Below are 26,676 nucleotides of genomic sequence, written 5' to 3' on the forward strand. Positions count from 1 at the left end.
TTCACCTAACCTGTCCAAGTCACCCTGCAGCCTCTTGGCATCCTCCTCACAGCTCACACCGCCACCCAGCTTAGTTACATTCAATTCCTTCATCCAAATCATTAATGTATATTGTAAGTAGCTGGGGTCCCAGTACTGAACCTTGAAGCACCCCACTAGTCACTGTCTGCCATTCTGAAAAGGACCCGTTTATTCCCACTCTTTGCTTCCTGTCTGCCAATCAGTTCTCTATCCACGTCAATTCATTACCCCCAATACCATGTGCCTTAATTTTGCACAACAATCTCTTGTGTGGGATCTTGTCAAAAGCCTTTTGAAAGTCCAAATACAGCACATCCACTGGTTCTCCCTTAACCCTCTACTAGTTACACCCTCATAAAACTCCAGATTTGTCAAGCATGATTTCCCTTTCATAAATCCATGCAGACTTGGACAGATCCTGTCACTGCTTTCCAAATGCGCTGCTATTCCATCTTTAATAATAGATTCCAGCATTTTCCCCACTACCGACGTCAGGCTAACCGGTCTCTAATTCCTTGTTTTCTCTCTCCCTCCAATCCATAGGTACTGATCCAGAGTCCATGGAATTTTGGAAAATGACCACCAATGCATCTACTATTTCTAGGGCCACTTCCTTAAGTACTCTGGGATGCAGACTATCAGACCCTGGGGATTTATCAGCCTTCAATCCCATCAGTTTCCCTAACACCATTTCCTGACTATTAAGGATTTCCCTCAGTTCCTGCTACTCACTGGGGAGGGGGAGGTCGGGGGGGGGGAGGGGGCGGTCGGGTGGGGGAGGGGGAGGTCGGGGGGGGGGGAGGGGGAGGTCGGGGGGGGGGGGGAGGTCGGGGGGGGGGGAGGGGGAGGTCGGGGGGGGAGGGGGAGGTCGGGGGGGGGGAGGGGGAGGTCGGGGGGGGAGGGGGAGGTCGGGGGGGGGAGGGGGAGGGGGAGGTCGGGGGGGGGAGGGGGAGGGGGAGGTCGGGGGGGGAGGGGGAGAGGGAGGTCGGGGGGGGAGGGGGGGAGGGGGCGGCCGGGTGGGGGGAGGGGGCGGCCGGGTGGGGGGAGGGGGCGGCCGGGTGGGGGGAGGGGGCGGCCGGGTGGGGGGAGGGGGCGGCCGGGTGGGGGGAGGGGGCGGCCGGGTGGGGGGAGGGGGCGGCCGGGTGGGGGGAGGGGGCGGCCGGGTGGGGGGAGGGGGCGGCCGGGTGGGGGGAGGGGGCGGCCGGGTGGGGGGAGGGGGCGGCCGGGTGGGGGGAGGGGGCGGCCGGGTGGGGGAGGGGGCGGCCGGGTGGGGGGAGGGGGCGGCCGGGTGGGGGGAGGGGGCGGCCGGGTGGGGGGAGGGGGCGGCCGGGTGGGGGGAGGGGGCGGCCGGGTGGGGGGAGGGGGCGGCCGGGTGGGGGGAGGGGGCGGCCGGGTGGGGGGAGGGGGCGGCCGGGTGGGGGGAGGGGGCGGCCGGGTGGGGGGAGGGGGCGGCCGGGTGGGGGGAGGGGGCGGCCGGGTGGGGGGAGGGGGCGGCCGGGTGGGGGGAGGGGGCGGCCGGGTGGGGGGAGGGGGCGGCCGGGTGGGGGGAGGGGGCGGCCGGGTGGGGGGAGGGGGCGGCCGGGTGGGGGGAGGGGGCGGCCGGGTGGGGGGAGGGGGCGGCCGGGTGGGGGGAGGGGGCGGCCGGGTGGGGGGAGGGGGCGGCCGGGTGGGGGGAGGGGGCGGCCGGGTGGGGGGAGGGGGCGGCCGGGTGGGGGGAGGGGGCGGCCGGGTGGGGGGAGGGGGCGGCCGGGTGGGGGGAGGGGGCGGCCGGGTGGGGGGAGGGGGCGGCCGGGTGGGGGGAGGGGGCGGCCGGGTGGGGGGAGGGGGCGGCCGGGTGGGGGGAGGGGGCGGCCGGGTGGGGGAAGGGGGCGGCCGGGTGGGGGGAGGGGGCGGCCGGGTGGGGGGAGGGGGCGGCCGGGTGGGGGGAGGGGGCGGCCGGGTGGGGGAGGGGGAGGTCGGGTGGGGGAGCTGGAGGTCGGGTGGGGGAGCTGGAGGTCGGGTGGGGGGAGGGGGCGGTCGGGTGGGGGGAGGGGGCGGTCGGGTGGGGGAGGGGGCGGTCGGGTGGGGGAGCTGGAGGTCGGGTGGGGGAGCGGGAGGTCGGGTGGGGGAGCGGGAGGTCGGGTGGGGGAGCGGGAGGTCGGGTGGGGGAGCGGGAGGTCGGGTGGGGGAGCGGGAGGTCGGGTGGGGGAGCGGGAGGTCGGGTGGGGGAGCGGGAGGTCGGGTGGGGGAGCGGGAGGTCGGGTGGGGGAGGGGGAGGTCGGGTCGGGGAGGAGGAGGAGGTCGGGTCGGGGAGGAGGAGGAGGTCGGGTCGGGGAGGGGGAGGTCGGGTCGTGGAGGGGGAGGTCGGGTCGGGTCGGGGGAGGTCGGGTCGGATCCAGTCCGGGGGCGGAGAGGAGCGGGAGTCGGGTCGGGGGGGGGTTGGGGGGGGAGAACAGGAGCAGGAGGGAGTGTCGGGTCCAGTCCGGTGGGGGGGGGGGGGGGGGGGGGGGGAGCGGGAGTCGGGTCCGGAGGGAAGCGGGTGTCGGGTCTGGTTGTTGGGGGGGTGGGGGGGGGCAGGAGCTGGCCGTGGGAGGAGCCTTATTCACGCAGCCCCAGTGAGGCCATTCGGCCAGGGCTAGGGGCTGCGTGCTTCGGCCCCTCCCACACAGTTTCGGGCGCCTGGAGCTACTGCACTGTAGCGCCCACTGTAGCGCACATGTGCAGAGGTCCTGGCACTGTTTTCAGCGCAGGGACCTGGCTCCGCCCCCTACAGCTCCTGCTGCGCTGCGCCGAGGGCCAGAGGACCTGCAGGGAGATGGAGAATATGGAGGGGTTTTTTTAGGCGCACTTTGTGGCGCGAAAAACAGGCGTCCAGGTCGGGACTGCGCCGTTCTAGGCACGTGTGGAAACTTGGGCCCGTTGTATCTGATTGACTCAAGTCTGAAACTTAATAATCTGCGCAAATTTATCATTTTTTTTTTGTTTTTATATTGAATTTTCAAACATCAAGAACCCATTTGTCTTTTAAATGATAATTTAATACCTTTAAACAACAATGTATCGCCAGCTCTGTGTCCCTCCACTCTGAGGGACTTGCTATAATTCCTCTCCCGGTTTCGCATGACTCTGCTGTGACAGACACCGAGCACCAATCTGCCCACTTCGCAACCTTTATATTGCTCCTGAAATCACTTGCATTCTTCCTCAGCGCACCCAGCCCTTACTCTGCATTAGCAAACTTTCATACAACGGCTATGACCACGTCATTTATATAAACGGTAAACTAAAGTGGCCCCAGAACAGTATCTGGGGCAACCACTTCCTACATCGCACCAAATCAAAAAACATCCATTCACCCCACTTTTGCTGCTCGTCCCCAACCATATCGCTAGGTCCTATTTAATATCATATAGAAACATAGAAAATAGGTGCAGGAGCAGGCCATTCGGCCCTTCGAGCCTGCACCACCATTCAATAAGATCATGGTTGATCATGCAACTTCAGTAACCCATTCCTGCTTTCTCTCCATACCCCTTGATCTTTTTAGTCATAAGGGTAACATCTAACTCCCTTTTGAATATATCTAACGAACTGGCCTCAACAACTTTCTGTGGTAGAAAATTCCACAGGTTCACCACTCTCTGAGTAAAGACGTTTCTCCTCATCTCGGTCCTAAATGGCTTACCCCTTATCCTTAGACTGTGACCCCTGGTTCTGGACTTCCCCAACATCGGGAACATTCTTCCTGCATCTAACCTGTCCAGTCCCGTCAGAATTTTGTATGTTTCTATGAGATCCCCTCTCATTCTTCTAAATTCCAGTGAATATAAGCCTAGTTGATCCAGTCTTTCTTCATATGTCAGTCCTGTCATCCCAGGAATCAGCCTGGTGAACCTTCGCTGCACTCCCTCAATAGCAAGAATATCCTTCCTCAGATTAGGAGACCAAAACTATATGCAATATTCAACGTGAGGCCTCAACAAGGCCCTGTACAACTGCGGTAAGATCTCCCTGCTTCTATACTCAAATCCTCTCGCTATGAAAGCCAACATGCCATTTGCCTTCTTCACCGCCTGCTGTACCTGCATGCCAACTTTCAATGACTGATGTACCATGACACCCAGGTCCCGTTGCACCTCCCCTTTTCCTAATTGTCACCATTCAGATAATATTCTGCCTCCCTGTTTTTGCCACCAAAGTGGATAACCTCACATTTATCCACATTATACTGCATCTGCCATGCATTTGTCCACTCACGTAATCTGTCCAAGTCACCCTGCAGCTTCTTAGCATCCTCCTCACAGCTCACACTGCCACCCAGCTTAGTGTCATCCGCAAATTTGGAGATATTACATTCAATTCCTTCGTCTAAATCATTAAAAAGCTGGGGTAATAGCACTGAACCTTGCGGCACCCCACTAGTCACTGCCTGCCATTCTGAAAAGGACCTGTTTATTCCCACTCTTTGCTTCCTGTCTGCCAACCAGTTCTCTATCCACGTCAATATATTACCCCCAATACCACGTGCTTTAATTTTGCACACCAATATCTTGTGTGGGACCTTGTCAAAAGCCACTGATCCAGAGTCTATAGAATGTTGGAAAATGACCACCAATGCATGCACTATTTCTAGGGCCACTTCCGTAAGTACTCTGGGATGCAGACTATCAGGCCCTGGAGATTTATCGGCCTTCAATCCCATCAATTTCCCTAACACAATTTCCTGACTAATAAGGATTTCCTTCAGTTCCTCCTTCTCGCTCGACCCTCGTTACCCTAGTATTTCCGGAAGGTTATTTGTGCCTTCCTTCGTGAAGACAGAACCAAAGTATTTGTTCAATTGGTCTGCCATTTCTTTGTTCCCCATTATAAATTCACCTGATTCTGACTGTAAGGGACCTACATTTGTCTTCACTAATCTTTTTCTCTTCACATGTCTATAGTAGCTTTTGCAGTCAGTTTTTATGTTCCCTGCAAGCTTACTCTCATACTCTATTTTCTCCCTCCTAATTAAACCCTTTGTCCTCCTCTGCTGAATTCTAAATTTCTGCCAGTCCTCAGGTTTGCTGCTTTTTCTGGCCAATTTTTATGCCTCTTCCTTGGATTTAACACTATCCCTAATTTCCCTTGTTAGCCACGGATGAGCCACATTCCCTGTTTTTATTTTTATGCCAGACAGGGATCTGCAATTGTTGAAGTTCATCCATGTGATCTTTAAATGTCTGCCATTGCCTATCCGTCAACCCTTTAAGTATCATTCGCCAGTCTATTCTAGCCAATTCACATCTCATACCATCAAAGTTACCTTTCTTTAAGTTCAGGACCCTAGTCTCTGAATTAACTGTTGTCACTCTCCATCTTAAATGAAGAATTCTACCATATTATGGTCACTCTTCCCCAAGGGGCCTTGCACAAGATTGCTAATTAATCCTCTCTCATTACACAACACCCAGTCCAGGTTGGCCAGATCTCTAGTTGGTTCCTCGACATATTGGTCTAGAAAACCATCCCTAATACACTCCAGGAAATCCTCCTCCACTGTATTGCGACCAGTTTGGTTAGCCAAATCTGTATGTAGATTAAAGTCACCCATGATAACTGCTGTACCTTTATTGCACGCTTCCCTAATTTCCTGTTTGATGCCATCCCCAACCTCACTACTACTGTTTGGTGGTCTGTACACAACTTCCACTAGCATTTTCTGCCCTTTGGTGTTCCGCGGCTCTACCCATACAGATTCCACATCATCCAAGCTAATGTCCTTCCTTACTATTGCATTAATCTCCTCTTTAACCAGCAACGCTACCCCACCTCCTTTTCCTTTCTGTCTATCCTTCCTGAATATTGAATACCCCTGGATGTTGAGTTCCCAGCCTTGGTCACCCTGGAGCCATGTCTCCGTAATCCCAATCATATCCGTTAACAACTATCTGCGCAGTTATTTAATCCACCTTATTACGAATGATCCTCGCATTGAGACACAGAGTCTTCAGGCTTGTTTTTTTTTTTTAAAACTGTCATTTTAGAATTATGTTGTAATCTGGCCATTTTTGATTTTTGCCTTGGGTTTCTCTGCCCTCCACTTTTCCTTATCTCCTTTCTACCTTTTGCTTCTGCCCCCATTTTACTTCCCTCTGTCTCCCTGCATAGATTCTCATCCCCCTGCCATATTAGTTTAACCCCTCCCCAACAGCACTAGCAAAGACTCCACCTTGGACATCGGTTCCGGTCCTGCCGAGGTGCAGACCGTCCGGTTTGTACTGGTCCCACCTCCCCCAGAACCAGTTCCAATGTCCCAGGAATTTGAATCCCTCCCTCTTGCACCATTCCTCAAGCCACGAATTCATCTGAACTGTCCTGCTATTTCTACTCTGACGAACACGTGGCACTGGTAGCAGTCCTGAGATTACTACCTTTGAGGTCCTACTTTTTAATTTATCTCCTAGCTCCCTAAATTCAGTTTATAGGACCTCATCCCGTTTTTTTTAACCTATATCGTTGGTACCTATATGCACAACGACAACTGGCTGTTCACCTCCCCTTCCAGAATGCCCTGCAGCCGCTCCGAGACATCCTTGACCCTTGCACCAGGGAGGCAACATACCATCCAGGAGTCTCAATTGCAGGGCTCCTATCAAAAACCTTCGGAATATCAATGTGTACAACATCCATGATAATCTCTGATCTACATAGAATTTTATGGAAAAAAATCTCTAAAATTAATCAAGCAGTACCTGCCCTTCTCAGGCCCTCTCTAATCTATCCTGTACCAAGGAGTCTTGCGGTTTATCTACAGCTGAGGCAAGGCTAACTGGCCAACAGCTTCCTAGCTTATATCTTTCCCATTTCTTGAACAGTTGTGCAAGATTTTCTACCCACGGTCCTTTAGTTCCAAAGATTTTTGAAAATTATGGTTAGTGCCTCTGTTATCTCCATCAACATTCCGGGATAGATACCATCTAGGCTTGAAGTCTTTTCTACTTCCATCTTGAATGTTTGTATCTTGAGGAATTTGTTCAGATTCCAAAAGTTGAGGATGGGTGCCAATACCATCCTCCTAGGAATGAAGCAGGAGAAATAAAATACATAGCCCTCCTGATTTCAAAGCATAATTTCCTAGATCTCACCAGCACATCACCCTCACATAACTATCAGTAAAAATTGAGAATGCTCAGGCACTTTTCTTCAGAAAACAGAAGAATAAGTGGAGACCTGATCGAGGGCTTTGTGTGGAGAAACTCTATCCCTTTATGGGTTTAGTGCAGAACAAGGAGCCACAAATATATCACCACTAACAGATCAAATAAAAAATTCAAGGGGAATTATTTTTACATAGAATAGAGAGAATGTTGAACTCAATACCATAGAGTGGTTGAAGCAGATTGATTTAATGCATTCATGCGGAAGAGGAGAATAGAGGGATATGGGGGCAGAGTAGGAGGATGTAGTTAGTTTCCAGGTTGGCGTCCGTGACAGTTGCAAAAGTCAGTTTGCCTCATTTGCTTGCCCAATGCATCTAATAATTTGTGATATTTTGAGTCTGTATTGGTGATTCACATTATCCCCAAGTTTACAATCCTAGACTTCCCATGGCCTCTGGGGAAAAAGTTTTGGTAATTTTCCAATCTGGGATTAATCCTGTTGATTAATCACTGATTCTCCATAAGGATATTCGGTAGAGTTTATTCACTTGTGCCTGATCAATGCTAACTTTGAGGGAATTCTGGGCCACTGGCACGAAGCATCTTCAACTGATGTTGGCATCGGTAGATCTGGAAAATAGCAACTTGGTGAATGCAAGATATTGCACATTGGCATCTCGCACCATGGACTCCACAAGGTATTATGTCAGTGCCACTCATCAAAGTCAAATTTCATTATCTTGTAATGTGGAAAGATGCCATTAGGAAAAGAAGTGCTTTTTGGGAAGTGCATTAAGTAGCAGTTTATAGTTATCCTGAATACCAAGTTAATTTAGTGACCATCTGCATTAAATTCAGTCAAACATGCTCCAACTGACTGCTGTACGTTATGTTGGATAATTGTTTAAGATCGACTAAAATGCAACTTTATCTTGGATTCTCAAATGTTTAGTCAATCCTAAACCAGTTACCCAACATAATTATTAATAAATACAATCCCCAGCCACAAATAAAGGGTTAACTGGATCAATGCAGCTAACAGATAATGTTGCACCTGTTGAATGAATTACACAACAGTCAAGGTGATTATTGAACTAGAAGCACAATGTCCAGATTACTAGAAACAAACCCATTCCATTGATCAGAATTCCCAATTACTGCCTCTCAGACTAATTCAGTATTTCAAACATGCAGACATTTCCTACTGTATTTGCAATGATCCACAACATGGTTACTCATAGAATACAAGTCTTTCCTGCTTATGGTTACTCATAGAATTCAAGGCTTTCCTACTTATGAAGAAAATGAAAGATATGGTAGCAAAAACAACCCCAAGTTTGCCAATGTGGACAGACTCAGCGAGAATACCCATTCTAAAATATTAATTGTAAAGCTTGTGAAGTGGAAATGGATATTGGTAGCTTGGGACGTCACTCAGCTTTGCCTGCATGTAACACACAATTGTAATTAAAAATTCTTGGGTGTGCATATTCTTAATGGGGAGAGAGAGAGAAGAAAGAAAAGAAGAAATGGAGAAAGAGGGGAAAAAAGATTTGCATTTATATAGTACCTTTCACAACCACCGGATGTCTCAAAGCATTTTACAGCCAAGGCTTTTGCAGTGTAGTCACTGTTGTAATGCGGGAAACGTGGCAGCCAATTTGCGCACAGCAAGCTCCCACAAACAACAATGTGATAATGACCAGATCATCTGTTTTTTTTTTAAAAAGTGATGTTGATTAAGGAATAAATATTGGCCAGGACACCGGGGATAATTCCCTTGCTCTTCTTCAAAATAGTGCCATGGGATTCTTTGCATCCACCTGAGAGCAGACGGAGCCGCAGTTTAATGTCTCATCCAAAAGATGGCACCTCCAACAGTGCAGCGCTCCCTCAGCACTGCATTGGAGTGACGGCCTGGAGTGGGACTTGAACACACAACCTTCTGACTCAGAGGCGAATGTACTACCCACTGAGCCACAGCTGTAGTCAAAAGAAACCGTGGATAAACACTATCTCGGAAAGTTGTCACTGAAGAGACAGGATTACTCACCTCTCCAGGCTATGTAACTCACTTTTGAAGATGACGAGGAGGTTACAAGGGCCTCCTGCCACTTTAAGAAACTTGATCAGCCTCAAGCGTACAATTTTCCTTTCCTACAGCCATTACAAGAGTGCTCCAAAGAACCACCGAGCTCTTTTTGGCCAAAGCCACAAGTAGAAGTAAAGAAACTAACACCCAAAATAACCCCTCAAAAAAGTTGTTAAAAGGGGAAACGCAAATGACATTAACCTTTTAGTAATGGTTGGATGACAAGCAGCAACATTTGAGTAATGTTTTGCATTTGTACACAGAGTTGTATTACACAACTAACACAGAACAATACAAAGTACGGAATGGGGTCCTATTGGTGACTAACCCTTCAGTTCATTATCTACAACACCACAAGTTCCACTCCAAAAGTAAAGGATTTTAAAAGGGTGGAGTTGGGAAGTGGCCTGAAGATCAAGAGGAGAGGCTGGCAAATGTCTGCACACTGTACAATCTCCTGTAGGCAAATCAAAATAGAGATGCTTGGTCAGTGTGGTAGGATGATCCATGTAGCTGCTCTGTAAATGCTTCTTGATGCAAATGGTTTGAAAGTGGAGAACACAGGGGCTACTGAGACTGTGATGGCCATCTGTCTTGCCAGGTTACAAATGGCAAAATCCATTCCCTAAGCCTTCTTTTGTTCCAGTTACAGAATGGGAGGGGTAAATTGCTCACATCCAGTGTGCTCAGTTTCAGATTTTTGTGAAGTGGGCAGGGGAGGAAGGAGCAGTTTGAGATATTCCTTGAGGCAGTTTTGCACATCAACCAAGAAATGCTGCGTAACGATACACGAGATGACAAGGGGAACCTGCAAGCTCGGATCCTCTCCAACTGAGCCCGTTTTAAGGAGGAACAAAATGCCGATGATATCCTTCCTTTGTGCCACTTTAGACATTGAGCAGTTGGGAGTGAGAGGCCCTTTCCATGATTAAGTGGTTAGCTGAAGAGGTGGTCCTTTTAGCCCTCTGCAAGATCATGGCTGGAACAGCTGGTTATAGAGCCATGCTTTCATGTATATTCCAGAGTGTAAGAACAGCTCAAAGCTCCTCAGCATTCTACCTTAATCCATACAGACTGCAGAGAATGCACCAGCAAAGCTTTAGAAACAGCTTCTGTTGGCTGTGCTATTCAGGTGGAATTATCAGGGATTCTATTCCCTTGTATACAGGAGTTCAAACACAGAGTCAACTGAGTGGCCGAACGAAAGCTGCTGGTGTGCATTTGGCTGCTGGAAGGCTCTGGTGCTCCCCTTTAGTGTCACAGGACAAATCCTCCAGGCCTTGTGCTTGATCAATAATTAGAACTGGAACTCCGATGTCTGTTCCTGTTCTTTTTAGTTGCATTATACATCCTCAAAAAGTATTATCGTCATTTCAGCAACTAATAACATAAGAAACATTTACTGCACAGGAGGCCGCCATTTTGGCCCATCGTGTCTGTGCCGGCCGACAAAGAGCCGCACGGCCCTCGGTCAGCAGCCCTAAAGGTTACATACAAACCCATGAACAATGACGGAAAGGCAAAGAGCACCCAGTCCAACCAGTCCGCCTCACACCACTGCGACACCCCTTATACTAAAAACATCTACACTCCACCCCAACCGGAGCCATGTGATCTCCTGGGAGAGGCAAAAACCAGATAAAAACCCAAGCCAATTTAGGGAGAAAAAAATCCGGGAAATTTCCTCTCCGACCCCTCCAGGCGATCAAAACTAATCCAGATCATCACCCTGGCTGTATTCGATTCCCTACAGTACTTATTATACCTGCGTCGGCCAACAACAGGCTATCCAGTCTAATCCCAATTACCAGCTCTAGGTCCGTAACCCTGCAGGTTACACCACTTTAAGTGCCCACCCAACCATCTCTTAAAAGTGGTGAGCGTTTCTGCACACACCACTCTTCTAGGCAGTGAATTCCAGATCCCACAACCCTTTGCGTAAAGCTCCCCCCTTCAAATCCCCTTTGAACCTTCCACCAAAAACCTTAAAACGATGCCCCTTCATAATAAACCCCTCCACCAATGGAAATAGACCCTTACTATCCACTATGTCCAGGCCCCTCAATATTTTGTACACCTCGATGAGGTCAACTCTCAACATCCTCTGTTCCAATGAGAACAAACCCAGCCTATACAATCTGTCCTCATAACTAAGATTCTCCATTCCAGGCAGCATTCTAGTAAATCTCCTCTGCACCCTCACTAATGCAATCACGTCTTTCCTATAATACGGCGACCAGAACTGCACGCAGTACTCCAGCTGTGGCCTAACCAAAGTATTATACAATTTAAGCATAACCTCCCTGCTCTTATATTCTATGCCTTGGTCAATAAAGGCAAGCATTCGTATGTCTTCTCAACCATCTTATCCACCTGGCCTGCTACTTTCAGGGATCTGTGGACAAGCACTCCAAGGTTCCTTTGTTCATCTACACTATTAAGTGGCCTACCGCTTAATGTGTATACCCTTTCCTTATTAGCCCTCCCAAAGTGCATCACCTCAATTCTCTGAATTAAATTCCTTTTGCCATTGCTCTGCCCACCTGACCAGTAGATTGATATCCTCCTGCAGCCCATGACTTTCCTCTTCATTATCAACTACACAGCCAATTTTAGTGTCAGCTGCAAACTTCTTAATCATACTCCCTATATTCAAATCTAAATCGTTGATATATACCACAAAAAGCAAGGGACCCAGTACTGAGCACTGCAGAACCCCACTGGAAACATCCTTCCAGTCACAAAAACATCCCATCAATCATTGCCCTTTGCTTCCTACCTCCAAGCCAATTTTTGATCCAACTTGCCACTTTGCCCTGGATCCCATGTGCTTTAACCTTCATGACCAGTCTACCATGCGGGACCTTATCAAAAGCCTTGCTAAAGTCCATATATACTACAGCGTACGCACTACCCTCATCAACCCTCTCAGTTATCTCCTCAAAAAATTCATTCAGGTTAGTCAAACACGATCTTCCCATAATAAATCCGTGCTGACTGTCCCCAATTAATCCTTGCCTATCCAAATGCAGATTTATCCTGTCTTTCAGGATTTTTTCCAATAATTTTCCCACCACTGACGTTAGGCTGACAAGCCTGTAATTACTCAGCCTATCCCTTTCTGCCTTCTTAAACAAGGGTACTACATTAGCAGTCCTCCGGCACCATGCCCAGATCCAGAGAGGACTGGAAAATGATGGTCAAGACCTCTGCTGTTTCCTCTTTTACTTCGATCAACAACCTGGGATGCATTTCATCTGGGCCTGGGGACGTATCTACTTTCAAAGCTGCTAAATCCCCTAATACTTCCTCTCTCACTATATTTATTTCATCCAGAATATCACACTCCTCCTCTATAGCAGTATCTCTTTCCTTTGTGAAAACAGATGCAAAGTATTTGTTAAGAACCCTACCAACATCTTCCACCTCCTCACAAAGATTACCCTCATGGTCTCTAATAGGCCCTACCCTTTCCTTAGTTAACCTCTTATTCTTAATATATTTATAGACATCTTAGGGTTTTCTTTAATTTTACTGGCCAAGAATTTCTCGTGCTCTCTCTTAGCATTCCTAATATCCTTTTTAATTTTAACTCTTATCCTTCTATATTCCTCTAAAGATTCTAAAGTATTCAGCCGTTGATATGTGACATAAGCGTCCCTTTTTTTGTTAATCCTCCCCTGTAAGTCCTTAGACATCCAGGGGGTTCTAGAATTATTTTTCCCAGCCTTTTTCTTTAAGGGCACATGTTTGGCCTGAGCCTTCCGGATCTCCCCCTTGAATGCCTCCCACTGTTCCGACACTGATTTACCCACAAGTAGCTGTTCCCAGTCCACTATGGCCAAATCACTCCTTAACTTAGCAAAATTAGCTTTTCCCCAATTTGGAACTTTTATTCCAGGCCTATTCTTGTCCTTATCCAGAACCAACTTGAATCTGACTGAATTATTCCTCCAAAGTGAGTCCTAAAATTTAGATGAACAGACGGCTTCATTGTCTGCTACAATTCAGGAGACAGTCTGCATTGCCTCTGAAGAATTGAGTAGAAGAATTGAGTATAAGGATTATTAGTGAAGCTATCCTCTGAACTTCAACGAGCTGAAATTAGAAATCTAATTTTCATGTCAGACACTAATGACAGAGTTTTGGTAGTTTAGAGAAATTGCACAAATCACCAAGTTTAAATCTCACTGAAGCTCGAGTTTTGAAGAGAACTTGTTCACAAACCTATTCGAGAAAAGGACTGGCATTTATATAGCACTTTAGTACGTACACTGCACAACCAATGGATTATTTTTGAAGTGGTCACTGTTATTTTCCAGGCACACGTGGCAAGGTCCCACAAACAACAAATGAATGGTCATTTCAACTTGGTTACTAGGATGGCCCTGAAGTCGCCACAGGTGGCATCCAGATCAGATCATTTCCGTATAGTTGACCGTGTGTGCTGTGAAATGTCTCAGTACATGGGGCGCTTTGATTGCTGCGGTGACGCAAGAAGAACTGTTGCATCCTCGTACGGTTAAATGTGTCCATGGTCAAAAATAAATCATCAGCACTATATCAGCTAATATTGCACAGCAAGACAGGCATCTAAATTACAATGGGACACAGGTAGACTAAGTGAGTGGGCAAAGCTATAGCAGATGCAGTTCAATGTGGAGGAAATGTGAGGTCATCCACTTTGGATCCAAGGAAGTCAAATTGGAATATTTTCTTCATGCTGAGAGACTAGAAACTTTGGAGGAGCAAAGTGATGTAGATGTCTATATACACAAATCACTAAAGTTTAGTGCACAGGTACAAAAGGACTTATAGAATGATGGTCTTCATCTCAAGGGGTTCAAATTGAGGAAGTGACGGCCAAACCCCATTGGAAGTACTGCATTCCATTTTGGACACCGAACCTAAGGAAAGATGGGGGGTACAGAGCACATTCACCAAACTAATAAAGGGTGATATAAGGATCAATTGCATAAAGTTGGCTTGTATTCCTTGAGTTTAGATGTTTGAGGGATGATCTTAAAGGTGTTTAAAATGATAAAGGGATTTGATAGGGTAGATAAACTATTTCCTGTGGTAGGGGAATCCAGAACAATGGGACATAATCGTAAGATTAGAGCTAGGCCATTTAGGAGTGAAATCAGGAAGCATTTTTTCCGCACGGAGGGTAGTGCAAATCTGGTACTAGTTTCTCTCCCACCTACCCCCCACCAAAAACAAGGCTATGGATGCTGGGGGGCAGTTTGTTTTTGTTTGTGTAAGGGTATCAAAGGATATGGAGCAAAGGCAGAGAAATGGAGTTGAGATACAGATCAGCCGCGATTTAACTGAATAGCAGAACAGGCTTGAGGGGCTTAATGGCCTACTCTTGTTCCTATGTTCGCAAATGGACTAACCACTCACTTTGTGACAGATTTGACAAGGGAAAGAGTATGAAAATGGACTGGCAGTGATTGAAGGGCATGTGCCGAGAACCTCAGCCTAAATGTGGGTTTTGTGCGGAAGTCACCTACTTTGGTTACTCGGAGTTTGGTGGAGATCCCGGTGAAGCAGAATTAATGCCAAAACGCAGGAAACTCCAATGGAAATATTAACTGCAGGCAACAAATACCAGAGGGACCCCGTGATGGGTATAGGAAAACACGCTTGGATAGTATTTCCATTGTGAATCTCATTGTTTGGGTGTATTTTTTAGACCTCGAGTCTGTTATTAGTCGCTGGTGTCCTACATTTTTGGTGCAATGCGAGATATTTGAAGCAGAACACAAGAGAGCTCTGTGCAGCTTGTGTGATAGACATCGTTCTTTAAGGCACAACAGTCTTGTGTTTTGAGGAATATCAATATCCTGCAGTCTGGTGGAGCACATGGTGATAAATGTATGTGCGTGAATCCTGAAGGACATCTCTTTCAAAACTTCCTGCATTAAAATCTCAGCAAATACCTATACTCTAGGTCAGAGGAGTGTTGGTACAAAGTTTCTTCTTGGGCAGGAAGCCAGGGCAATGTTACAACATAAATGACAGCACCACAACACAGCAATGTAGATCAGCAGAGGGGACACACTTTTCCATTGGGTTTAAGCAGCATTGCATCATGGGCCTTAAACACATCACATGGGCATTCCAGGTCAATCACTTTTAAAAAGTTCCCGTCAAATGTTATCTTTAATTGAACCAAGAACTTTTAAGCTCTGCTTGTCTAACATTTAAATGTCACTCAGGCAAGTTGCATTGCTTTTTTTAATATCCGTTTTGTGCTCATCAAAGTGATGGATGATGGTGTTGGGAGGTGGAAGGTTTTCCTATTTCATGCTCTTCATCAGGGACAATAATAGTCCTTGTAGAAACCAGCTGTGAGGAATGCTTGACCAGCAGTAATGTGCTGTGTGCGAGTGAATGGTGCCAATGGATCATGTACATCACACCAAACTGAGGCTATGTTTAAAAGGCCAACACATTCAACTGCTGCTGAACGTTTGGGCCAATTGTTTTGGGGGAAAGAGAAAAAAATTGCAGAAAATCTTTAGGCACAATCCATGTCCAAGTCTCTGATGATGCAGGTACAATAGGTGGTGTTGAGTGAAGACCATTATGTTGGCCTCTGACAGAGCAGCTGCTGTCTTCAGTTACAGATTTACAATACAAGGACAGTCAGCAAAGACAAATGCCACTTCAGCCATCATTGCTTACTCCTCTGGGACATCATGGTATCCAATTACATCTTTAATAACCCCTTATTTTTCCACTATTAGTTTGCTTGGTAGGTTTATAATATATCTGGCACATCATCTGTGTGTAACAAAGGTGTAGCACATTCTAACAGAGATACCTGCACAATAGCATCAATAAGCCTTGCAATTGGTAACAATCACACTACATATTACGGCCAACTTTTCTGCCCCAGTTTAATTTGGCTCGGCTGACAGTAATATTCTTGTACTGCACTGCACAAGTCCGAACATGACATGGGTGTCAGGAGCTTCTAAGCTGTGGACAGAAAGAAGCCATCAGGGCCTCTCAAAGTATCGCTACCCTGCAGCCAACCCAACGTTGTACTGCAACCTTTTAACAAGAGTACTTTCCCCCTCCCTTGCCAAGATATAGTCCAAAGCCATTCCACTCATTGCTACCTGGTCTGGTAAAGGTACATGTCTGTACAGCAATTCCAAACACTCTAAACTTTACTGTTGAAACCAATATACAGTTCAAGTAACTATTGCTTACCTCTGGCCCAGACCCAAGTAGAAAGGTCCTCCATCCTGCAGATGAGCACTAACTTTGGGAAGGCTATATTCTGTGGTATATAGTACATGGAGTATAGCAGAAGAAGAAAGGTAAATTGTTCATCTTTTAGGTGTAGTGATCACTTTTGGAATAGTGTTCCACATCCCCTATATCTTCCCCTCTTCTACTGTGGTTCTAGTGCTGCAGTGAGCTGACCAACACACACTTGGACTTACTGAACTTTTGGCTTTTTGCCACAGTTTGTTTCTACAGTTTTGTGTAACTAGAAGGTAACTAGTTTCACTCCTATATAGATGAGCCACGAGAGCCAGTTCCATTGGAGAAATGGCTCAAGGTCTCAGTCTTCAATCTTGTGCTGTTGCTCCCTTTGGGCACAACAATTGAAGACATCCATGTTCGAGGGCGGCTGTGCTCTGATAGGGCATGGAAAGAACAAGTTACCAAAAGTATCTTAAAGGGGCAGGTGGTGCCAGTCCTTCAAAGTTCCACAGCAATGGTACGTGTACAATAACAAGTCAGGTCTGAAAATAAAGGGTCACCTGTTTTAATATTTCCCGTACACATAAAAACTTTGATTTATATCTTGCTCTATATGCCTTTAGGACATTGCAACATGCTTTACTGAATTATTTTTGAAATTTAGTCACTGTTATGTAAACAAACATAGCAGCCCACTTGCACACAGCAAGGTCCCTTAAATGACCATTTACTGTTTGTGGTTGAGGGATTAATATTGCTCAGATACTGACCGGGTGAAGCAAACTGCAAGCATGCTGTAGAGGAGACCAGGCTGAATGGAATAATCTGAATGTACCAAACTTAGTGTGGAACTGGCTTAGAAAGTGCAGAGAAACCAAATCAAGTATTATTTAAATTGAAATGTTTCCCTGGATTCCTATTCAAACAACACTTACTGGCCCCTCTTGTAACTACAACCGGCACCATGGAATACAAGCTGTAGCTGTAAGAATTGTAGTCGATCCCATGGCCATTATTTACGGCCAACTTCAAGTTTCGAATTGGTTCACTGGGACAAACAGTTGCGTTTCTAAAACTGAAAAGCTTTATGCAAATCACACCCTGCAACACTGTTGAGGTGCCCAGCTCACAGCAATAGCTGCAGGTTCAAGTTTAATCAGGCTCTGCCTGAAGCAGTCAAAGCACTGCCTCAAAGCCTCCTCTCAAGCAGTTCATTTCATCCCACAGCCAGCAATTGTGTTAAAGCTGAATGTGGAGGCGCAATGCGAGAGAAGACACAGATTCCAGCCTCACTCTTATCAGCTCAGGGGATCTGATGTGTCCCATTTGATCAGCTAATGTCCAGTTCTTGTGTTTGAGGGGGACTCAGAGTGGATGGCGGGGGGCGGGGTTGTTGATAGACTACATACCAAACTCAAACTAACTACTACACTATACCAGGGGTGGCACATTTATGGAAATTTCACCAATTACTGATCCATTTAGAATGACATATCGATATTCTAACACTGATTAATTGAAGTGATCAGTTGATACACAGTGCAGTACCATAGGCGATTGGGGATTCAGATCGCCAGTAGGAAACCCCAGGAACCAGAATTAGTTCCCATCAATATTAGCCACAATATCGATAGTTATCGAAAAATGCAGTATTTTCAATAGAAGGTGCCACCCCATTCATTATACAGAGCTCTATAATCTCCACCCTACCTGGCCATCTGATACTGAGTTAGTGATCCTAGTGGCGCTTCCAGACCCCCCATTTTCTTCTTTCTAATAAGAGAATACGAGACTTGTTTCCACCTTGTCATTGCTTTATGCTACAAGACCACTATTCTAAATCTGTACACATTATACAATTATAAAAAGCAAGTGATTAAGACTAAAATGTCTATAAATGTACAAAACACTACACAATTTGTACACACATTATACCCAATTTAATCCGTGCTGTTGGAAATCTATCTCCATTGTACTCAAATACATTTATTTTTAGAAAAGGAACAATAAAGATGCCCTCTATAGTGCAAGGGCCTGCCCAATGATAAACATCCAGGCTCAAAAATAAAGCACAATCACTGGGAGGGCAGCCTGTACCCATCAGACCTACCCCAGAAAATTGGTCAGGGAGGGAGCTGGGAGTGCGTTATATACTAATTAATTTTAACAACCACAGAGAAGGGCCGAGGCCCCGCGGTGCAGGGCACCAGGGGAAGGGCCGAGGCCCCGCGGTGCAGGGCACCAGGGGAAGGGCCGAGGCCCCGCGGTGCAGGGCACCAGGGGAAGGGCCGAGGCCCCGCGGTGCAGGGCACCAGGGGAAGGGCCGAGGCCCCGCGGTGCAGGGCACCAGGGGAAGGGCCGAGGCCCCGCGGTGCAGGGCACCAGGGGAAGGGCCGAGGCCCCGCGGTGCAGGGCACCAGGGGAAGGGCCGAGGCCCCGCGGTGCAGGGCACCAGGGGAAGGGCCGAGGCCCCGCGGTGCAGGGCACCAGGGGAAGGGCCGAGGCCCCGCGGTGCAGGGCACCAGGGGAAGGGCCGAGGCCCCGCGGTGCAGGGCACCAGGGGAAGGGCCGAGGCCCCGCGGTGCAGGGCACCAGGGGAAGGGCCGAGGCCCCGTGGTGCAGGGCACCAGGGGAAGGGCTGGAAGGAGGAAGGGGAAACTGAATTTCAACATGGAGACAGCCCGACTCGACTTGTAACTAGATCACAACTTTAGAATGGCAAGTTATAGGAAGTGTAATCAGATACCATTTCACCAAATATATTCAAGAGATACACCTATTTGGATAAGTGAATCATTCAGATAACTGATCCAATGTTAACTCCGGTGCTGCACTACGTTAGCGGATACCAGTTCAGTGTGGAAACTGATAGACAATACAACAGATGAATTATTCATACAGACCATGCTCAGCAGTCCAGCCAGGTCGGTTAACTTTGGATAAGCAACTTCTGACTATAAATTAATTTATTCTAGATTCTTTAACATTATGTTCCTGAAAATGCTGATAATTTCACACCTCTACAGTAACTGTGCACAAAGCAGACAGAACTTTTCCCTAGTTACAACTGTCTCAGTTTCGGATGAGGTGTAAAGTGTTACTGCAGTCACCACTGGCCTAACACCTTATAGCACACCATTCTGAATCCCAGCAGGGAGCAAGCGGGAAATGCTGGATTAGTGACAGTCAGAGGAAAGTGGAGTCAAAATCCTGGAACTCCACCGCAGGAGAACACGGACTGCAGCGGTTCAAGAAAAGGGCTCACCACCTTCTCATGGGCAATTAGGGATGGGCAATAAATGCCAGCCTTGCCATTGCCGCCCACAGTCCCAGAATGGAAAAAAGTTAAAAATGGACATGCACAATGTGTTGCAAAAGTAGAACTACAATCAACACTACAATCCTCCCTGCCTCCAGGTACAGATTGAGAAAATTGTAGAAATGCAGAATTGTAATCCAAATTTCAGAGGGGCAAGACATAACTGAACACAAGTGCCACTTACACAATGTTCTATTGTTGCATCACACTTTTTTTGCTTAAATGCCCGTTTTAATTACACATCTTCAACCAGTTTTGTCTGGCATTTCGGTCATTGTATAAATTTAGCATCACACACAGAAGTCTAGCATTTCAAACCTAGCATCTAATGAGAGGTAGTTTAAAAGACTTCAGTGCTGGTTACTTTCTGAGATCACAATTACATGACTGCTTACAAGCCATATATAGCCACAGCCTCGAGTTCACTAATAGTAACAGGGGAGTGTGACCAGATCAGGTTTTTGAGACTCGAGTGCTAGGTTAGTGTCGGAGTGGAGTGTTATTGGATACTGTAACCATCAACAAGGAACCAAGAAAATTACAGGAAGTAACCAGAAAAAATATCCCACCACAAGTCGTGAAGCTGTTGAGGTGAAACTGTTTTTATAAAAACACACAAAAGCACAAACATGGACCCATTTTCTAAATGAACCCAGTGCTTGATGATGGTTAAAATGTGGTAAGAGGGAGACTCTCTCACATGCATGCACTTTCAACACACATGGATCCAGTACTCGGTAAGATGGAGTCACATGGCTTAGTAGCCATGGCCAAACCTCTCAGGCACACAATCACTGCTTGTTCAAAAATTAGTTCCTGGTGACCAAACAGCCAACAGTTTGTGTACTTCTGTCTGTTCGATTATTGTGCTCACCAGGACAGCCCAGGAATGTGTGCAGTGGGACACCGGTCGGTGCTTGCCAAATAGAAACTGCTTTGGTGCAGCCCAAGACTGTAATGGCAATCAAACTGGAGCTCCCGCAATCTGCTTTGCACAGGGTCAGCTCTGTGCTATTAGAATATTCGTTTCAATAATTCATATTTTGATATTAAATTCATGACTTGGCACAGTTCTGTCTTGTTGGGATTACTGACCAGTACCCATTAATAATCCACCTCTAAAAAGAACATGTGATCTCTCCAAACGCAGAAAATAAAATAATTTTGATCCAGAGTAATTTCAATGAGTGGGATGATCCACCAGGGCATATAATCGGGACAGAATCTGGGGCAAGTCTTTAGAAATTGTCATGATGAAAGGACTCCCTCCCAGTTCTTTACACAGCATCTGTACCAGAAAGAGGGCTCAATAAGTTCAAAATCAGCAGAAATTGAAATTTTTTGATGTTGGAAAGTTCTATGTTGTCTCCAAGCACAGAAAAAATATATCTACAGCTTGTATAGTGATGGTTTGATATTAGGCCTTAAAGTATCCAGCACAATAGAGACCAGTAGACCACTTGTCCTTTGTCCTACAGTGAGCAGCAATTGGAGCTACACATCCTTGGGTTCCACTAAATGGGCAAGGACACATTAGTATTGACCAGCAAGGAGCAAGATGTAATTTTAGAGGTGACTCACTGATCTGCTGAGCTTACTCATTGCTCGGGAATTTTCCCCAGGATTTTATATACTGTGTTAAGCAGTGATCCAGTCTCAGTAACATGAACAATTATTGCTGTACTAACAGAGAGATTACACTAAGCCCAGTGCAACAGTTGAAAAATCTTACTACTTATGAGACACAGTATAGAGCAGGCTGAACTCAAGTTATTTCAGAAAGTTACACCTTGTGCTCTTCAGTCTGACGGACTCACCGAGTTAGGATAATTCAGGTAGCAGATCGCACAAACCATGTCCTGCGAGGATGATCGTGTGTTCATCTGGCGTGTTCGAGATTTTTTATAAGGGTTTACTACATGACACTCTGCAAAAAGTTTCTCCAGGTTTCCGTCGAAGTATCTGCAAGAAGTAATGCGTGCCATTACTTAAACGAATCAAAAGTTTTCTGTTCAGTTTTTGTCAGCTTCCTATAGAAACATTTTCCCAACAGGTTCCTTAATGGAGAGAAGCATATATATGGAAAATCTTCCTGTGTCCACACTTATAATGGAAAATGTAAACTGGTCAGTAATTACACACACCCCTTGGCTGAGGCACCACAGCTCCACCACTGGCAAGAGAGTGTAATGACAGCGTGACAACTTTACATCAACAGTTCCCAGGCAGGAATTTATAATGGGAATATATAAAAATAAGCACAAAATATATGACTTGGTAAAATAGCGACTAACTTACATCCACTTGCCCTGTGCTAATTATCTCGTCTTCTAACCCGACTTCACGTGAAGACTACACTTGATCTCGACTCCCCGAGTGCAACTCCACAAGAGATCGACTAGCTTAATAAAATATCCTGCCTCTTCTAAAATTTGCTTTTTAGCAGCACACCCCATGCAGTTTTCCAGTCACTCACGTCTCACATATGCTGAAATTCTCCAGGGCCACATTCACCATCATCTTTTTACAACCTTTTATGAGAGGAGGAAGAGGAGAACAAGCCTGGGAAGCTGTGACATTGGAATGGGCAATGGCTTGGAAAGTGAAGAGAAGCTCAAAGACGATGGCACTGAAACAACCGAAGTGCTGCAGAAAGATTGTGCTAGTCACATCATTCACAACTGTTTCATTTTGTTAAATTATGGGCAAACATTTAGCTAAATTCACTCCAAATTATTCCTCTTCAAAAATGTAGGTAATGAATCACATTTTTAAAATCAGTCAATTCCCACACCCAACACACAAATTCCAACTCCAAACGCAACTGATCCCATTTTCCTTCGTACAAACTGGAGTTATAAACATGGGGAAGTTCCATGATTTAGTGATCTTGAAACAGGGTGGGAGTGTATATTGGGTATTTGGGTGGAGATCGGTGTGCCTGATTCATGACCCACACAACATTGGTCCATTCAAATTAATGCCCCAGAACTCAAAACTACCATTATAACTATACACAGATTTCAAGAGAGTGCTGGATATACATTTGGCAGACAGAGCTGCTGAAGGACAGGACAAAGTGGGGTTAGTGAGTCTTTTGTGTCTGAGACTTATGTTCCTAATGACATTAGCGGATATGAGGTTGTTAGTTAAGTTAATTTAGTAACACACAATAGTCTCTTGTAACTTTTCCTGAAAAGGCCATGGTGTTTCCTTCCTTTGCTTTCCTTCCTTCTCTCAGGAGTTAACATTAATGGATAGAATCATACATTGAATAAAATGATTTCCCCAGGGAAGGTGGTGCTCCAAGCTTGCGCTGTCTAACGGATATGGATGAACACTCATGGTCTTTTCCTGTTCTTGTATGTTTGCATAAACACAAAAGCAAGCTCATCACTGCACTGCAGGTGGCCTCTCGAATGGAGCTAACAGCTGCATAGGTGAGCAGCCAGAGGCACCTGATCAACTCAGCCAACCCATAACCAAATACAGCAACCTCCAACTAACAAATCCGCAGTTAACGGATATACTGGTGGGGGTAGAATTGAACCGTTCGTGATTCTACCACGGGAAATGAATTTCTCCCCCACTATTTACATGACAAAATCCAATTACACTTCATGATCCAGCGTCATTGAAATTCCATGGAATAATTCAGACCATGAACATCTTTCGCTCTGGTATGGAAGTAGGGGATCTTGATTGAATGGGCGCCACTGAGGCAGATGGAGCCACGATGGTTCAGTGTCTACCAACCGAGACGCCTCCATCTGCTGCGGCATAATCTCATTAAAAAGCTTGATGGTTGCAGCAAAGCAAAAGCTGTGCACCCCATACCAGCCTCCCGGAGTGAGCTGAAAAGTCATTCGGCTATTGTGCTTATTTTGCTAAAGCACTTCTATTTGATGCAGTTTTTTTTGGCGATGTGCTGGGTCTACCAGTGGTCTAGAATTTATCCAGTTTAGTCTGTGGGATGGACAACCAGCGGCATGTGCAGTCGTCTAATGGTCCTGTGGTGACGGTCCAGCGAGCAGCTCCAGACTCTGAACTAAATCCCTACCCACAGAGCCAGCAGAGTGACTGCGAAGCAAGGCACAGTTTCACCTCATTGTGCTGAGTAGCCAAGTACAAAAACGATCAGACTCCCTTTCCTGTAAAATTGCACAGGGACTCCGGAGCTCTGCCCCACAGCCGCCAGATGCAGCAACCTCGGGACACTGAAGTATCTGTGCCAGCCCCCTACACAGAGGAGAGCTCTCACAAATCTGGCGATTCACCATTGCTACCCCATTAGCCCGGGGATCGTGTCTAGCGGACCTGCAGGCTCCCAGCTGCTCTCTACTCTTTCCTGCCTCGCTCCACCAAAACCGGACAGGATGGGGACAGAAATGCTGCCCCTCACTCCTGGTACAGACCCCCCTACTTAAAACAAAGAGCTCTCAGCCTTTAAAATCCCATCGTACACTCAACATTGAAGTAAACAACAGGGCTGCCAGTCAGGGACGCGCAGGGGACTCAGAGCGGCAGTGCAGTGACACGTGGTGTATCTGAAACGGACCCCTCCGCCTCTCCGAGCTGAAACCCAGTGGACAAGTTAAAGGAGCTGCAGAGACCAACTTCAGCAGCATCATTCTCCCTTAGATCAACCCTCTAGATTTCAACAGCCTGATTATAGCTCCCTTCCAAAGTCCAGCAACCAAGGCTCCACAGGATCTCCTCCACAAGGTAACTGAGCACCCCCCCCCCCCCCCCATCCACGTAGTGACGGGTACCCAGAGCATCAACAGCCCCCAGAATGAAGGACCCATGACCTCCAAACAGAATGACAACAGATGCTCTACGCAGTTGGTGACCAACAAACTCAACTAAAATAGCAAGCACCTAAACCTTCAATTCCTGCATGGAAACACACTCAACCATCTAGCACTGTCCGATAAGAAAACAAACCATGCAGCCACCCACAAGATAACAAGGATGGACCCAGACTCCTCTCCCATCTCCTCCTCCGCCCCCGTGCCCCCCCCAGCAAAAAATAGCCTTAAACCACCAATAACAAAGCCAAACTCAAAAACTCAGTTAGAACTTCAGAACTACTGTCAAAAACATGCAGATAGAACTGTGAACTCCACACAATGCATTAGAAATAAAGAAAATAGGTGCAGGAGCAGGCCATTCGGCCCTTCGAGCCTGCACCATCATTCAATATGATCATAGCTGATCATGCAACTTCAGTACCCCATTCCTGCTTTCCATACCCCTTGATCCCTTTAGCCGTAAGGGCCACATCTAACTCCCTTTTGAATATATCTAACGAACTGGCCTCAACAACTTTCTGTGGTAGAGAATTCCACAGGTTCACAATTCTCTGAGCGTAGAAGTTTTTCCTCATCTCGGTCCTAAATGGCTTACCCCTTATCCTTAGACTGTGACCCCTGGTTCTGGACTTCCCCAACATCAGGAACATTCTTCCTGCAACTAACCTGTCCAGTCCCGTCAGAATTTTATAGATTGCTTTGTGTGAAGCAAGTCCACCTGTCTAGAGTCCAGTTACAAAACAGGGCTTATAGCCATGCTCCAATCAGTGAAACTCACTCCTCCTCCAAGCGCCCTCCTTGAAGTCTCAGCGCACCTAACCTACCTGCAAGCAAGCTTGGACAACAAACGTCCCGTTGCAATTGGCATTCTTGTTTTTTGATTAATAACTAAAATTGGCCCAACTTAAATTCACTATTGAATCTCTGACCTCTACTGAAAATCAAACTTGAAATGTGCAATCCTCTGCTGTGCATTTGTAATCAGTAACTGGTCAGAATTTGGGCAAATTTATTTTACAATTAATAATGAGGCGATCATCCATTTATTCTGGACCCATTGTTTGTAAACGCTTGGAGGTTAGAGACCCAGTTAAACAGATCACCAGACATGCCAAAAGAGGTCAGTCGGCCAGTCACGGCAATACAGTATTTATAATCCCGACGGCCTGCTTGTGGAACTACAATCCGGCCATCAGGATTTAGCAATGTAAACACAGGCTTACAGATACCAATCTCCGACCAACTAAACTACACAAGAACTAAATGTAAAAGCACTTTTGATGATGTTAGAACAGCTCACACCTGTCAAAGGCACTACAATGTCGAGTATTGTTATTAAGCTTCATTCTGGGCGTCAAGAATCTGCTTCGAGGAGCCCAAGAACATCACAAACTGCACCATTCTATTCGGAGACCAACTCGCTGAGCAGAGAGCCGGCTGCTGCAGACAAGTGTGGGTTCCATGACTTTGCACAATGGATCTGTGGTCATTGAGACCCAACGTTTAATCCCTTGCTCGTAGAAATGCATTGTTTGCTGTTTTCCAGTGGGGCAACCCAGTTATCAAGGATAGCTGTATCTAGATGGAAAGACCAACTGTTAACTCCAGCATGCGAAATAATATGTATTACCTTCCCCGCTGCAGACCAGACTTACCTTTCCATTAGTTTCTCCTTATCCCAGTTGAAGTGGCTGAGAAGTATCCTCGTGATAGTGGCTGGATTCTGGGGGTAAAAGACAGGATCAAATTACACAATGTATTTATTCTGAAGCACATTTCCTGCGATTGAGGCTTTTAAATGCAGGCGGAAAGTGGTGCTAGTGTGCTTTGGGTTTCGGTTACTAAATTCTGTACTGAGGTACATACAGTCTACGTATGAACAACAGCCAGAATTGTCATATTGATACTAAAGCTCTACAGCAGGAAGAAATCACTTCAGCCGATACTCTTCAATATTGCGCAATGCATTTCCTGCGTGAAATAGCATTCACCAGTGCCACCTTGGCTCCTTTGGTACCATTTCCACCTGAGTCAGAAGACTGTGGGTTCAAGCCACTCCAAGTGAACACACAATCTAGGCTG

The 26,676-nt window shown here is 46.8% G+C and overlaps 1 protein-coding gene across 3 annotated transcripts in view; it reads right to left on the reverse strand.

Annotated features, from left to right (window-relative positions):
- LOC139234032 (E3 ubiquitin-protein ligase ARIH1) overlaps positions 1-26,676 on the reverse strand; it is a 70,129-nt gene that overhangs the window by 34,511 nt on the left and 8,942 nt on the right. For 2 of the 3 annotated variants that reach the window (XM_070864885.1, XM_070864887.1), the window contains exons 2-4: positions 26,250-26,317; positions 21,598-21,742; positions 18,172-18,234 (exon numbers count right to left, since the gene is read on the reverse strand). In XM_070864885.1, the coding sequence (XP_070720986.1) occupies positions 18,172-18,234; positions 21,598-21,742; positions 26,250-26,317 (276 nt within the window). The remainder of the gene's footprint in view (positions 1-18,171; positions 18,235-21,597; positions 21,743-26,249; positions 26,318-26,676) is intronic. The other variant, XM_070864886.1, reaches the window with a different exon arrangement.

Source organism: Pristiophorus japonicus, chromosome 21 (genome assembly GCF_044704955.1).
Source record: "Pristiophorus japonicus isolate sPriJap1 chromosome 21, sPriJap1.hap1, whole genome shotgun sequence".
Lineage (NCBI taxonomy): Eukaryota > Metazoa > Chordata > Chondrichthyes > Pristiophoridae > Pristiophorus > Pristiophorus japonicus.